The sequence below is a fragment of the Ammodytes marinus genome (genome assembly GCF_949987685.1).
Source record: "Ammodytes marinus genome assembly, chromosome: 1".
NCBI lineage: Eukaryota > Metazoa > Chordata > Actinopteri > Uranoscopiformes > Ammodytidae > Ammodytes > Ammodytes marinus.
The window spans coordinates 27,125,359-27,142,498 of record NC_137230.1 but is presented as its reverse complement, the minus strand read 5'-3'; the positions used below and the strand labels follow the sequence as shown (position 1 = coordinate 27,142,498).

General features: G+C 41.4%; 1 protein-coding gene across 1 annotated transcript in view; it reads right to left on the bottom strand.

Annotated features, from left to right (window-relative positions):
- The window catches only part of LOC307271504 (SH3 and multiple ankyrin repeat domains protein 2-like), a gene marked incomplete at its 3' end in the record, with an annotated part of 122,201 nt that overhangs the window by 29,722 nt on the left and 75,339 nt on the right, over positions 1–17,140 (bottom strand). The window contains exons 14-15 of the mRNA XM_080053988.1: positions 14,842–14,924; positions 11,660–11,784 (exon numbers count right to left, since the gene is read on the bottom strand). Of these exons, the coding sequence (XP_079910114.1) occupies positions 11,660–11,784; positions 14,842–14,924 (208 nt within the window). The remainder of the gene's footprint in view (positions 1–11,659; positions 11,785–14,841; positions 14,925–17,140) is intronic.

Below are 17,140 nucleotides of genomic sequence, written 5' to 3'. Positions count from 1 at the left end.
GTAGACGATCCCTGGCCAAAGTCAGTTGAAAAATACAATGGCCGAAAAAACAGGTCAGGTATTTATTACTACTTAAGCAGCAGCTCTCAAATGGACATACAACTGCACAGTGAGAAGGAATACACCACATCAGGTGACCCTTCACATGTCAGCACACCTCTGGTCACAAAAGTACTGTGTGAACCTTCACACAAACAACACACACACATGCCACCCGTCTAAGCTGCACTGGGCCGAGGGGAAGCACAGAACATGTTTCTCTCTTATCTTTCCTCTATGTAGCTTTAAAGTCTACTTTATCCCTCCCAGAGCATTACATTATATTTACCTAAGCCTACCTCTTGTGGGTCTACATTGAAACTCAGAAAACAGAAAATGTAATAACTGTAGCCTGCGGTCCAGATTCTCTCTATACAATGTATGGGTGACTGGAACACTTTGAGTAGCTCCTGTAATATAGCTACTTTGTCTTGTTGATTGAGATGGTAGGTCAAAGTATGCGGGATGACCATAATGTGATATTGAGCCAAACATCTGTTACAAAAGGCGATATAATAATTCAAATCAATAAAGTCACTACAGACCATTGAACAATCCCATTCCACTAATCAATCAAAGCTGCCAAACACTTGTCCTATACTGTTTTCATCTGCCATCTCCTCTTTCGACAGGACGACCATAAAATGAATAAGGCAAGGCTGCTCTCGAAATGTGCCATGTGAATTAGATCATTTAACGTCCAGGTGCAATGGGAGGGAGTGGTGTTTCAGTGTCTGCTGCCAATTGACTAAATAATTTCCCTAAAAGTCTGGGGACAACAGGCATTTTGAGCAAACAACACTAAAACGGTCAATAGTGAATTTGTGTGGGACTACTTTCAGCCGTGAAGTTGTTGGTCTATGGCGAGTATGGAGGTTGGTGTATTACGGTTTGATGCAAATTAAACTACAGTGCCGGTGTTCGTCTGAATGAAGGAACATGTCTCTGCTCTATATGGCTCATGCGATATATTTCCGGCTTTGGATACAAACACAAAAGTTGTTAGTCTGCAAACATTATCCTTAAAATAACATGGGTCCGTTGCAGTCTTCCAGTCTTTACGAGGTCTGGTTTGCAAACCAGGGAGAGGATGACACTTTTATTTAATGTTGCACCTCCTTTCTCTGCACACAGGGTTATTATAACATCATTTTATCATAATGAACACTGAAATGTACGGCCTATCATGAAATAATGTGGCATGCTCACCAGAGCAGCACTGCAGCTGTTGTGTTACTTAAAAAAGAAAGGATACAATATCATTTTAAACATTTATTCATGCAGCTAGAGTCAAATGTCAGTTTAAATAATCTTCAGCCTAAAAGCTGCTCAGGGAAATGCTTTCTCTCTTTCTTTAAGAAGCCAACAAAGTGACCCAGTCGGCCTTCTAACCCTTTGGTCGGCCACACTGCCACTTGCTTAACTGGCTACCCAGTCAAGCATAACTGGGTCAAGGGCAATAATCCCTTGTAATTCTATCACTAGCACAGATACATCACCTCATGCTCACACTACAACCAGTGTATCTGTTTTAACATTTTTGTTTTTGTGGAGTCTGTTTTTAGCAAATATGCATTTACTAATTTCAAGTAAGATAATTCTGTCCATACACAAATACAAGACGCAACCCGGAATCCAAGAGTAAAATATGAGGTCAGACAGCAACATACAGTACGTACCCCACAGTGGGAAAGCAGACCTTTGACACCCTGCTCTCTTCTATATGTAACTGCATGTTAAGGCTGTCTGCATTCAGAATGACGGAGAGTGAGTGGAAAGAGAAAAAAGGACATTTGTAAAGATACATGTTGGAATATTTTCTGACAATTGTGTCAGGAAAATACCTTTTGAATAGAGCAGCGGTACATTCTGCCGGCATGAGGATAATTTTTCCTGCTGAAATAGTTAGATTTATATGGCTGTTAACACATCAAATTTGTCAAATTGCTAAATTCGATTCGAATCCAAAGTATAATTTGATCAAGCCATAGACACTGCAAGTTTAATACACAGCAAGCGATGTTGTTCCCTGAGAAAGAAAACCATTTTCCCAAGTTATTTTCTTGTACATTTGTGACTTTCATATCAACAAGTTCCTGCATTTTTCCTCACAAATGTATGACTTTATAAAGTCAAATAATCTTACATTTTTTGTCTTAAATGTACAACTTTAATCTCATAAATTCATAGGTTTATTTTTTTTTCAAAACATTACCCCCTCCCCCAGCTCCATTATTTTAAATTCTATTTTAATTGTTTTATATACCTACAATGGCAATACATATATTTTCTTACTAGGGAAATATCGTACCTGGGCCATAATATAAACACAGAAGCCTTCTTATATCAGAAAACAAAGCTTGCACAAAAGGTTGGGATATGAGACTTTTGATGTTTCTTTCTTTTAGTTAGTGAGCTGCCTGCTGCATGGCAGAGAGAAAGAGAGAGAGAGAGAGAGAGAGAGAGAGAGAGAGAGAGAGAGAGAGAGAGAGAGAGAGAGGGAGAGAGAAAGAGAGAGAGAGAGAGAGAGAGAGAGAGAGAGAGAGGGCCCTCCCTCTTCTTTAAGAGCTTTTGGGAAAAGGAAAGAGAAATGGCGAGGACCGCCTGTGCTAGTTCACTGCACAACTGACATGTGTGCTGTGTTTCAGCCCTCAGAAATGCAGAGAGGCAGAGATCTGACAGAAGGTCAAGTGCACGCGCACACACACACACACACACTCACACACACACATACCTGGGGGCACAGGGAGACAGATGCATTTGCATGTTACACTGGTCACACATCCTTCCCTTGGCCAGAGTTGTGTGTTATATAAGAGAATATGTGCTTCACTCTATCTACCTCCATTGCACAGACTCAAACACACAGATACACAAATACACATTCAGGATGTTAACTTTTTGATGTTATGTACTGTGAGCATGACTGTAATTCACTTACTATACAGTACGTCTCTCTCTCTCTCTCTCTCTCTCTCTCTCTCTCTCTCTCTGTAAAACATGCACAATAACAGCATCTTTTTGAGAAGATCTCCTTTCGTTGAAGTTACACTCCATTTGGTAACACTACCTAGCAGCTTCCACTAAAATGCCAAAACTACTTCCTGCTCATTGTCATTGCTTTGAAACTCAACCTGGTTCACAGCTGACATTCAAACATCAATAGCGAGCTGGAGGCAGATTTGAGGGGAGCAGTTACGGATAATGGAGTCAAATGGAACATGGCCATTACTATGTAGTGTTCGGTTCTAATAATTGATGAAGTGGCTTATGTTTGATCAGATACCAAAATCTCTAAACTCTGACAACAACAAATCTCTCTTGTCTCTTATTTGTTGGCAAAGAGCATTGTCTAAAACATTTAATTGGCAGGTTTTTTCCTTTTTAGCAGGAACTCAATGCTGCTTTCACATGTTTAAATGTCAAATGTCGCTAGCGGCAGACACTATCAGCCGTAAATAATGAATGTTCAAGGCATAACTCACTTCAGACAATTTTGGTTTACCACTGATATATAGAGTGGAAACAAATAAGTTGATTAATTAGGAAATTAATTAGTCACTATTTTGTGATGTTTTAAGGACAGATAAATTAATCAACTAATTATTCGTTCAGAATTTTCAGTTGATTAATCAACAATAAAATAGTTTTAGTTGCAGCCCTACTCAGATATATAAGTATCATAGTATACAGTATATCAACTCAACTGTTCCAAGAAATTAAATAAGAAGATTATTTCCAACATAGGTTTTTATACACAATATTCATTTTAAAATGTTCAATGTCTTGATCAGTACATTTCTTAATTCCAATACATTTATAAGTAAATATAAATTTCAAAATGTTTGCGATGTGTTCGCGATGTGTCTATTATTCAAACATCTTTAATCGCTCTAATCAATCACTGTGGTGCCCCGTGGTGAACACCGCTGATTTATTATTTTGGTAAAAGTCAAATCTGCAGACAAAGAAGAATAAAGCAGATGAAATATGATTTCATGTTGTGTAATGGACGTCACCTTTTCCAGGGGTAATTTTGCTGTATGGTGACACCTTCGGTAAAGAAACCTTAACTGGTTGTCACATCTACCTGTGGCTTCAAATCATTTATTTGATGTTTTTCGTATTCTCAAAAGGTTATCTTCTCTTGCTTTACAAAAACAACTAAATGGCTTATGTCATTTGCACTTGGGAGACTGAACACTCTCCTCCTCAGATATAATCAAAGAAGATTTACCAGGGAATGAGGGATGCAGTGGAGCAATTGGGAAAGACACATCAAAAGGATTTAGAAGACTAGAATAAGAAGAAAGCCTCTTGAATTGTACAGTATCCGTCGAAAATGTGTCAGTCTTTCACATAGCATTAGTTAAGGCTGCATGCAGAAAGTTAGCCGTAGTATTTAGTCTAAACTCATTAAATAAGTAAGGTGTTGGCAGTTTAAGTTGTAGCTAAACTAGAGTACAGATTGTAGTGTGAGGCAGAAAGAATGGGAAGTGAATCTCTCAAAAGAAGGAAAGAAGACAGATGCACCTAACACCTAAAGTCTGATTTGTGCAGAAATCATCAAACATTTCTTGAACACATTATTGGGAAATATTAGCCAAGACGGCAGAGAAAAATGGGCCACTGTGTGTGCTATGATGAACTCAGCCTTCAGCCTAATCATCAGCAGCAATGAGAGAATCCCAAAGGACACCGCACAATTACGATGGCCAACAACCTAGTGTCGCCACGGGGCAGAACTCAGCACACACTTCACTGAATGAGAGGACACACAGAGAATTGTTAAAGGCGGAGTCAGCGATTTTGTAGAATGCTTGTCGTCAAAATCACTTTTTTGTCAAAATCAATTAAGATCCCTTCATGATCTGCTACCTGTTCGTACTGTGTGCCGACTGAAAAAAAAAACATTGCTCATACACGGCCTAGGCTCTGTAAACTGGCATGTTGCTAGCTACGGCGGGGCCCCCCATTTGTTTACATACCAGTTATAGAACCTAGGCTGTGTATTAACAACATCGGATTTTTTCAGTGCACACACAGTACGGATAAGTAGCGGATCGAGAGGAGATATTCACATATTTTGACAACGAGGCTTCTTCGGAATTGCTGCACCTTTAACTGTCTTTAAAGAAGACAGTCTGTATCATTAGAATCACCTCTGACCTTGGGGCCTCCTTGACTTTTGAAGAGCAGCAAACAGGTTATTACGGGATAAATAACAGGCCATTCAGCAGAAGCTTCCCCTCTTTGACTCGTCTCACTTACTCAAAGTCAACAAGTATTGATATGAGCGATTTGAGGCGCAGGCTGCTGAAGCATGCAGACTATTGATGGGCGCCCCACGACGAGCACCCACTTAAAACACATTTAGGCAAATGACTGGAGTGCTTGTGAATGAATGCACCGAATGCATGTGTGCATCCTCATGCCAAGACGTAAGAGGCACTGAAAGATTGATGCTTAGCCAAGCCCTAAATGATGCATGCAAATGGATATGTTCTGCTAATGTGCAGTTAAGGGGATAAAGGGCACATGTGCATTCTTCCAGATAGAAAAACAGATGTTTACACACACACACACACACACACACACACACACACACACACACAAAAGTTAGAACCTTGGCCAGTAAGTTTTAAAACAAATGGAACGATGATAAAAGAAACCCAATTTTTTGTGATAGTCAATTCTTCATTCCAGCTCTGTGTGACCTTAGTCTTTCTTCATGTCTCTTAAGTCCGGATCATAAAATCAATCGACATCCACCATGTTCAAGGGTGTTCCACTTAATAAAATCCATTTTGAGGGAGACAAGAAATGAGGCTTGAGGTTGGATTGAATTGATTGTACTCAAGCACTGTGTGTGTGGGGGCAAAATCATTATCCAAACATGTAATGTGCAAAATCTCCTTCACATGTGGTGGGCATGGGGAGATGGAGAGTTGTACTGTTATGGAAATTTGACATAAATAATATCTCTATGCTGGAAATCTGTTCAGCAGTTGAGTATTGCAGGTCATCTTGTGGGACTGTAAAGGGATTTTAAACTAGAGCCAACAGGCTGCCATGGTCACCACATCACCACTATATTATGACAACAACGGGACATAATAAACAACTGCACCATCTAGCACACTTTAAATTTGAAGTGTTTGATTTTTTGAGTGAGGCACAGGTTGATTTCTTACTTTAGTTTATTATAGCTGCAGCAGCTGATTGAGTAGGCTACCTGTTTTATGAACCAAATGTGTGTATATGTTGTTTATGTTGTTGTCAACGCCTTTCCTTTTGGCGTTAGATTCATTCATTTTGTATCCGATATTCGAAACATGCAAACTGCAATTTTTATTTTATTTATTTGGACAGACTTAACTCATCATAACAATCACATGCATGAGAAAGCTAACAAAGCCCTCTAGGACTCGGATCAGTCATTTACAATTTACAATCATTTGTGAAACGTCGCAAATTTCTTTTGTGAAACAAACTAGCCTTTAATTGGTCCAGTTGCACTCTGAACAACTGCACTGTAAAAGCCTGTAAAAACAATTGTCCACTCGTTGACATTTTCAACTTTAAAGGTGCAGTGTATAATATTGTAGTATTGTCTTCATCTAGCGGTGAGCTTCTAGATTGCAGCACTCCTTTTTCTACCCCTCCATTTCAGAGAATTTACAGAAGCTACAGTGGCCTTTAAAGCCAAAACACTAGTTTCTTAAGATGGCATCATCCACCACTGCCTCAAGTCTTTCCACAATATCAAGTGATGAGGTGAATATGTATGTTTTAGTATCAAATGCATACTGGAAAGAAACCAGGAACTGCACATGACTGCCGGTTTCCTTCCAGTATATGATTCTAAAATGACATTACGTGTTAAAAATAAAGAGTGCAACATAATGTGTTCTAAATAAACAAGTCCCAACAAGAACAAAGGAGCATTTAGTGATGTTGTAAAGTTTATCTTTTGACTGGCTCCCCCTTGACTACCAGTGTTTGAGCTAAGCTAACCTGGATGAGCGACCTTTGCCCATTTCTTCATCAAAAATGCACACACAACTACAGGAGCGTTTCCTGTAGCCTTTATTTGAGCCGGAGAGTGAGGCAAAACATTTTTTGTGTGTGCAAATAAAAAAAGATTTAAGGACCAAACACAACATCCGGTACAACGATACAGTGATTTACATCAGCAAAAGCTTAAAATGAAATGATAACAGGACAATCCATTACGAGCTCAGTGACAGGTGAGACAGCTGTGTGCAATGTGCTGGAAGTAATTGGCACCACTTCAAAATGAGGCTGGTTTAAAACAGGATGTACTATTTGACAAATGCGTGTAGTGTCATTCCGTCTGTCCTAAATCATATCTATTCATCTTTCCCCGTCATTGCAACAGGGTGAGCTAAGGAGCGAGGAATGGAATGTGATGAGAGTAGCAAAGAATGATAATAAATAAGGAACTAGAGAGAGCACAAGTAAAGCTTCAACTATTCATTATCTTAAGTGAGTGCTCTTTGTATTTTTGGGGAGTGGAGAAATGACAATGAATTGCACCGCTAGGCCTATCAATCAAACTCAAACAATGTCAAAGCAAAGATCCTCTAAGCAGGATGCGAGTTATGGGACAAAACGGGTGGGTCTGGCCCCCCTATTTAAGACATTTCAAGACTGTGCTGTATATCCCTCCTCCCTGTAATTGTACATTTTACAATATGTGTCCTATATTCTTTTTAACCTTTATTTATACAGGTAATCCCTTTGAGACCGGAGTCTCATTTTCAAGGGAAAACTGTTCACATTCCCACGTTACCATTCAAACAAACATTCACACCAATAGCAGGCTAACTATCAGGAGCTATTTGGGGTTCAGTGTCTTGCCCTGGGACACATGGCGATGATGGCGGGGAGGAGGGGGATCAAACCACTGACTCTGCAATCAAGTGGACGACCGCCCTACCCACTTCACCACAGCCACCTTGACTTTAAGAATCAGATAGCCCTTAAGTGGACCATACCATTTCTTAACCTTGACGTTAGTTGAACATTGTCTTGTCTGCCTGCTTCACTCCTGTCACTGCGGCTTGTGTCCTCATTAAAGTATGTGCTCGTGTGCATTGCGTGAGCCAATGGAGACACAGAGTGTTAACATAAGTAGCTAGCTCTAGCTAGCTAGTTAATACATGTTAAGTTATTAGAGTTGGATTGTGTCAAGTGTATGTGGATGAAAAAAAGATGTCCCTCCCAATTGTCATTATATAATTCGTACTCTGCCTCTAAGATTACTGTACTACTCTAAACTGCAGTAGCCTTTAAGGTGAACATAACATTTACAGTAACCGTTTTTAATGGGAAACTCCTTAAAGAATATGAGCTGAGGATGGCTGACAACAGTAGCTAAAGGCTGGGAGCTGGTATTTTGTCACACATGATCAAACCCTTGAATGCATTTTGTAAACATGTTTGTGCTGCTATAAATCATCAGTTTTGGCTTTACACAGAATTCTTGATTTCTTGATTTGTATTAGGATCCCCATTAGCTGAAACATCAGCTACTCTTCCTGGGGTCCACACAAAACATAACAGAATAAGTCTGAGGAGTTGATTCAAATGGTCAACAGAAAATCGAGATAAAACAAATGAGAGATAAGGAGTGAGTGAGCCGGGAGAGCTGCAGCCGCAGATACAGTTTGCTCTATACATTTGATGCTCCATTTAGCAGAAACACAAAATGAACCTATCCCCAGTGCAGTGCTGCTTACACACGCAGTCGTTATAGAGTCATATAAGAACAAGGGGAAAAAAAGTGTAAGCCCAAAATAGACGATGTGGTTTTCCTGTAGCTCTGATTTTTCTTCTCAGCAGCTGTGATATGATTTGTGAGTGACTAATATGCCAACAGGAATATTCAGCACGTGACATTTCTTCCAATAGTTGAGCAATGCATTATGATTCTGAAGCATTTCAGTGAGATTCCCTGCTCAAATAAGCAAAATACACACCAGCACTAAAGACGATTTCAAGTCATTAAACTAAAAACAAATCCTCATTATGGAGGCATTTGGAAGAGCATCTCAAGAGATCAAATACTGCAGCTGCTTCCACAACACAGAGTAATATGCCTTTGTATCGGCTACATAGTAAGCTTGACAAACACTGAACATCTTTCTTTAAGTGTAGTGGGTAAGATCTCTTCTAAATACCTCAACTATCATAGGAGTTTGAAATAGGCAGTCTGAACATAACTTGACCTCTAAAGAAATACTATGAAATTTTGTCCATTTCAATTACATAGTTGTCACTGATGGGGGACTTCTTTTTTTGCTGTCACTTTCAGTTTCAGTTGTAATGGTGCAGGAGCTAAAGCGTATAGTGGGCTAACAATAGAAGATCCATAAAGTTGTGCCATTGCCTTATTGTATTTATGTCTGTCATTGCCCTTTGACAAAAAACGCCAATCATCGTCTTTGTGGTTAAAATAAAAGTAGAATATATATAAAAATAAATAAAAGTAGAATATATATATATATATGTCCCATAGCCTCTGTCAAACTGGCTGGATCATTGACAAAACATTACTCTGAACAAAGTGAAAGAGGCAGGTCAATTTGTGACCAGACGTTAATATGTCTCACTCGATTCCCCATTGAAATAGAAAGAAGGCAAAGTCCAGTTTGACTGCACCATAACATTACGAACTCGTGTGGGCGGGTGTCACTGGGGCTGCAAGAGGTGTAACTCAATATATCTTCAACCTGTCCATGCAGCACATCTGCCATGCCAGATGATGTATGGCCACTACAATAGCCCTTTTCTAAAATAACAGCAATTATCTGCAACCATACATGTATAGATGGCCAAAAAGTGCACAAAGTCTACACAAGCTTGATTAACAGGCTTCTCTGAGGCAGAAAGATTCTCCCTGTATAGCCTGGACAGTATCGGTCACTAGCGGTTCCCCATGAAAATGATGCAGCCATAGACGTGTGACTTTTTACGGGAAAATCAAATCCTAATGTACACAGCATGAATTACAACCCAATAATCAATACCCTGATGTGAGAGCAGACTGACACTGGTGCTGTTTATCAGGTCATGTTATGGACAGCTCCTGGTGCTGAAATGGTGTCTAATAAACTGGGAACGGAAAATAATTCATTGCAATTCAGCAGGAACCTCTTTAACTCAAATACCAATCCAATTAATCATTAGTATTAAACTAAAACCGAATTGCTACTCACGCACACGAAAGACAAGTATGCAACTTTCTCCCAGGCAGGCACAGCAGTGGAGCTGAAAATACTGGCAAGATAAACACAGATTTTTCCCTTTTGAATCTGTCACACCTGTAAGTGTGGGTTTAGCAACACAGTGCACTGCACAACACAAAGGTTTTATTACTCAAGAAAATCAAGACCCAAAACATGAAGAGATGTCAGTGTTTTCACTGCAACCTGCAATGACCCGTTCAGTGAACAGTGAGTGCTGAATAACTGGCTGGACCTCAGTGCCAACCCCTGCTCTACAGTTTTATATACAGCTTACACCCTCTTCACTTGATAGTGCATTGAATTTGAAACATACCACATTGCTTTATAAGGACAACCTTGCACTAACTTAAAGCGCTATGTAGAATGCTGTCTTATGGAGTGAGTTAGTATATATTAAACTAGTACATGCAACTAAGCTAAATAGCAGAGAGACGCCCTCTGAACACCATTTATCCCATGATAATGTTTCAAAATGTTTTCTTCCATCCACGAGTCAACATCAAAAATCAGAAGTGGCAGGAGTCGGCTGTTGTTGTAATTGCATGCAAACTGCCAAAACCGTTAACAGAAAGGGGAGTCTTGTTCGCAAGCACCTGAATATAGCAACATTTCATTCAACACCAGTTTCTGCAAGCACATGAAGAGAGCTAACCAAAAGCTTCAAGAAGATCCCCTAAACTCAGCACATAACACATACCGGATTCAAACACAGCACCAAGTGAACACAGCTATTTTTTAGGAGAATTAACATGCATAAGTAGCAAGTTATAGCTCATGTACATATTGTGTTACAGCTGACACCATTATCCAGAAGGACTTAGTGCAACATCAGAATAGGTTTAGCCTCCGTGATTACCAATATGCAAGCAACCATGAGTGCACAGGAAGAATCCAACTACAACAATGACTGAAACCAAGAACCAAACCATCATGTTTGACCAGTGTTAATAAGCACATGATAACTTTTTGACACCTCAGAATTCATTGTTTACCTGACCATGCTGGACAAGGCTCGGCAGCCTAATTGCAATGGAAGGTATGGACAAATCAAATGTAAAGGGAAACTTTCATATTTTTGAAGTGGGGTTGTATGAGGTACTTATGCATAATTAGACTGCTACCGTATGGAGATGGTGGTCAGTGCAGACATTTTTGGGCTGGCCCCCTCTGCAACAGTGCAATGCTGACCTCTCCTACTACGATGTTTCCCCAAGACCTTTTAAAAATGACTGCACTGATCGCCATTTCCATAAGGAGAGACTAACTACGTATATGCATTAGTAGCTCACACAACCTCACTTCCAAACATACCGAACTATCCCTTTATGAAAAGAAGCAGCACTTACATCGATGAGGAAGTCTCCCGTCCTGAGCCCGGCCTGCCATGCCACTCCTCCCTCGTCCACCGACTCCAGGTATTGCAGCGCGGGAAAGGCCGGTGTGGGAGTAAACTCCTCAATGGGCGTGTCCGCTGCACAGCAGGGAAAGACAGAGGTAGAAAGGATTAGGCGATATTATAGCCCATACAATTAAAGTTTGAGGTTTGACAATGAAACGAGATCAACACAGTTCAGTTTAACAGGAAAGCATTTTGACTAGTTGATTAATGCAATTGCTGCTGGTGGCTGCATTCATTTACACCTAAATGCAACTAATGCAATTTGTAACAAATGTGCACATGTTTCCTCCTCCATTAAGTCAAAACGTCTGCTGTGTAAACAATCTGTTAATATCAATTTCTTCTCTGCGTGTGAATTAGAAAGACAAGGCTGAGGCGTGTTAAGCCAACATGTACTGTAGCTTAACACAAAGTTTTGAAGCAGGCGTTAATAGAACAAAATATACCTTCCATCAACTCCAAAAGGTATGATTTTCACATCACACAGTTGATGGCCAATGATATAAACTCTATTACGTTGGGATCAGCTCATTAAAAAGGGATTATAAACAGTTTGTGTACGTCTTACTTTCAGTTGTTAATGACTTGCAGCACAGTAGTTAATTTGTCATGTTTACATGGTGTGACATTCTCTTTATACACAGTGAGAATGCAGCATTAACTTTTCCATCAGAGGTCCTGACCCCATTAGAGCCTCAGCAGTCTAGGATGGGATATAGCCAAGTGTTGACAGTCACAATTGAACCAAAGGTGAGTTTTGAAAGTATCTGTTTATAACTTGCTAGATGAAAATATACAATGTGTACATATAACAGCTTTGGAGAGGCTGAGGAGCCATTTTTGCTGTTGTTTTACTTTTAAATTGAGGCTGCCTGCTGAGCCAGTACCAACTTACAGAAGGTCGCCAGGATCAAGCAGATACCAATCTTATATGATTCTGGGTTTGACAATCAATATGCATTTTGTACAAAGTATTCCCTTGAAGAATAAAGCTGATATTCTGTATGCAGACTATGGTGTCGGAAGGGAATTTATGTGTCGTCCGCGCCTTGTAGGACATTGTCATGAGATAATTACATTTAAGCATCAATTTGTGTCTATTTAAGACATTTAATGAAAGCTGGTCTTTGAAAAGAGAGCAGGAGGTAACAAACAACTTATGTGTAAGGCATGGTAAGGGATGACAGTTTTCAACACCCTATATCACTTTTAGGAACACACATTCATTTTTTATTTTAAGCCAAATAAACCAAACTATAGTACTTAGTGCCAGAGAGCTACATTTCAGTTGATACTTATAAGGTAACCTATGGTTTAAAAGATTACATGAAAGTTGATGACATAACAGGAACAGAGACAAACATATATTAATGGTTACTAATGTTGGAGGGCGCAATGGAACAAACTGTTATTTCAAACCAGCATGCATTAAAAGACGATCATATGTACACACACCCAAACATTGTATTAGCGATCCCTATAATTCTGTCCTCTTTAATCTCTTTTTACCATCTAACCTGTAGTTTACTATTGCTCCATTCTCCCCACACATGGTTTCAGCACACCCTCCCTCTCTTGCTCATGGGGAGGTTATTTTTTTTTTGCGGCTGGGAGAAACCAGTGGTGACAAGTGACACTTCGTATAACTCAGCCTCCAACTGGAAGACACAGCCCGCAAGCACATACGGGGGTTTCATTAAGGGTATTAACATGATTGTGATGACTTTGTTTCTTTCTTTAGGTGCCAGTGTGTGTGTGTGTGTGTGTGTGTGTGTGTGTGTGTGTGTGTGTGTGTGTGTGTGTGTGTGTGTGTGTCTGAGTGTTTGACACAGAGATGTAGACAGAAAAGGAGAAAGGGATGGAGTGGAGAGAGAGCAAAAAACGGCAGAAACGCAGCAGGCAAAAGAGGATGTGAGCTTATGTGACAGCTCGAGCATCAGTGCGTGTTTGCTCGGCCGTGTGTGTGTGTGTGTGTGTGTGTGTGTGTGTGTGTGTGTGTGTGTGTGTGTGTGTGTGTGTGTGTGTGTGTGTGTTCACCCCCGTGCTCAGGATAAGCTCGACTGGGTCAGTTCCCCGGGGGTGATAGCAGAGTGTGTCAGAATGACTAGAAAATTCCTCTTGTCTTTCAAGCCAAATCCCTCTTTCTTCTCCCCTCCACGTCAGTCCCTTTCTCTGTCTCTGCCTCCTCCTCTTTCTGTCTCTCTCTCGCTTCTTTGTGTCTTAAAAAAAAGGGGAATATGGATGTACCAAATTTACCTCTCGACAGTCACCATGGTGTAGACCAATGGAGCAGCACCGCACAGTTGTGGAATGCAACGTGGATTATGACTTGGGCGAGAATCGTCATAGAAACCGACGCAGCAGCTCAAACTGGCTATTTTTAGAGCGAATCTCATGTCGTGGTGAAATATCAAACTGCGTGGATGGGGCCACTGGTATCACAACAACTCATGATGTGGTGGGAACAGGTACAGGATGATAGGCGGGGAGAGACAAACATAAACCCAAAGCAGATATATTTTTGTATTTCTTCATGTTTTTCCTCGATTAAAAACTGATGTTATAATTCAGATGTGTATATCAGCCCCGAGGGTTGGCGTAAAACCTATACTGCAAACATATGAAAATTAAAAATATGGGCAGGTTTTAGTAGGTTTGCCTTAAGAACTGAATCTCTGACACATGCAATCACAATGTAGCTATAGTGTCACTCCTGCTCGCTGTGGGTTGCTATGTAGCTGCAGTGAAGTTCACAATAAAGTTGCTTTCGAGCATCATTTTAATTGCAGAACTTATTTGCATGTTTTCTGTTTTTTGTTTGTTTGTTTGTTTGGTTTGTGTTTGTGTTGGGGGAGAGAGGGCAGGGGGCTAAAGGTACAGCACCACTCTATGCTTTCTCCAACACACAAACCCTAGAAGACTGATCTAAGATCTTAAAGACAAACTGCACAAACACATACAAGTCGACAATGGTACATGTTTGCAAGTATGTGAAGCTTGGTGGTGTTAGTAAAGTTTGCATAAAAAAATAGATGAGTTTGATGTTAATCTTCTTAGGGAATGACAGAGAGAGAGACAGACAGTTAAGAAAAGCACAAAAAGTCAAAAATAAAAATAAAATATTCCTACCTTTTGCCCCTCGCAGGACGAAGCCAAAACCCTCATTCTCTTTTTTCTGGAGCACCACCGTCTTCTCATCCACCACGCAGTCACTGTGGAGGAGATTCCGAGCAGAGCGCCCGTTAGCACAGCCCATCATCCGCAGCATTGCCACGGACGCCCTGCCCGAGTGGAGGTTCATGCTGCTTGGAGGAGCGCTAGTCCGGCCAGGGCAGGGCAGGGCAACCCCAAGCCCACCCCACCACCAACACCACCACCACTACAGCCCCCTCCTCCTCCTCCTCCTCCTCCTCCTCCTCCTCCTCCTCGTCTTGCCACTATCTCTATGAAACGGTATGACAGCGTCCCCGGCAGCCTGGCGACAGCATCTCCAGATAAGAGACGAGACGTATCCCCCCCACCCACACTTCCAAAAAAAAAAAAAAAAAAAAAGGAAAGGAAAGGAAAAAAAGTGAGACGTCGACGACCCAAGAGACGCGCCTCCCTCAGCCCTCTCACTGCAACTCCCTTGCCGCCGCTGGAGCTCGACGCAAGGGTATGTTGGCAGCGCTTGTTAACCCCGTCGCTGCTGCTTTTGCGGCAGGCGGTGTGGGAGTGCTCCTGCGCCCTCGGGCAGAAGCGACATCAGGCTGCCGGCAATAGCGGCAAATGGCTCATGTTGAGCCGGGGAGGATGAGGCTAAAACCTCGCCGGGTTTGGAGGTAGTGGGAGAGAGAGAGAGAGCGCGCGAAAGGGAGGGAGGGAGCAGCAGAGACTCGGTGTGGATGGATGCCTATAGGTGTTCTGCCTGTGCTCCGCAATGTGCAATCACCAACCCATCTCATCACAGCTACGGAACCGACTGGCTGATGGGGCTAATGTGTGTGTGTGTGTGTGGCTGAGAGAGAGAAAGAGAGAGAGAGAGAGAGAGAGAGAGAGAGAGAGAGAGAGAGAGAGAGAGAGAGAGAGAATAATGACGGCGGGTGTCATATGGTCCAATGTTTGCCTTAACTTACTGAGTTCATTGATTGAGTGCTGCGGCTGTCATCTGCCCATTCTGGTCGTTTTATGTTGTCCTCATTGTTTCACAACGAATCTCTTTTTATTTATTTAGGGCGAATAACTTAATTTTGATCAATTTAATGTAGCCTATTTTTTCTTAAAAATAATAAATAAACTTCCATACAACAACTTGGCTACTTTCCTACTTGGCTACTTATTGGACACATAAACCATTATATAGGGGTGTGTCACAGTCATAGCCTATTTGGCCAGTCCATACAACAGAGAAGAGCACATGCACATAGGCTACCAGCAAACATATTGTCAGCAGGAATAGTCTTTTATTTGAACTTTTTTTAGGATAGCCTACATGGCGTTTTGGACGGGAACGGGCAAACATTGTTCATTTCAACTGACCAAAAAAACAATACGGGACCTTTAGGGGACCCTGGGTATCTGGGCTGCCTGGGTAGTTATCTGCTTTGCCTGGTTGGTATTTAAGCCTCCATATGGTGATAAGCCTCCATATGGTGATACAGAAGGATCACTCCAAAGTGAAAGGACCCTCTTCTAAATTAGACTCAGCCGTAAAATGTCTAATCTGTAACATTGCCCCTTAGCTCAGTATAGGAGCAGTTCTTCCACCAATGCTATGCTGCAGCTCTCAGTAACCGTGGTGTGCTGCTGAGACTGACCATTGTCTTCTTGTGGGTCGCCAAGTGGAGTGGAGCAGGGAACCAGACACTGTGAACCTCCAACTTAAAAGGCCAAGTTTGTCCCTCCAACTTCATAAGGTGTTAGGTGTAAGGGTCCATCATTCATCTTACATTAGGCGCAAGGATTAAACTGAGCAGACACGTGGGATGAGAAAGAGAGAAAAAGACAGAGAGAATGCAGAATAAAGAGAGAGAGAGAGAGAGAGAGAGAGAGAGAGAGAGGTGCAAGTGCCATCCTAGCAACAGTTCCCTTAGCAACACAATCTGTCTGGTGAGGGAGAAGGCCCACACTCCTGACACACTGAAGGTTATCTCCACAGCATTCCCATACAACAACAACAACACACCCCCTGGCCCATATTGGTAATCACACTTTGATAACCCAAATCCGACACGGTGACAGTTTCATTAGGTCAGCAGCCCGCAGAAAAGGACCTGACGGTGTATCGAAAGGTGTTATCTTGTTTGGCGAGTGATAAGAGGAGGAGGAGGGGCAAGACACTGAGGCGGCTTCATCAAAAACAAAATGACGCATGCAGGATGCTGGACTTGCTGTTCCATAGACTGTATATGTGCAAGCTTTAGACCCCAGGGAGTACACTGTCTCAATT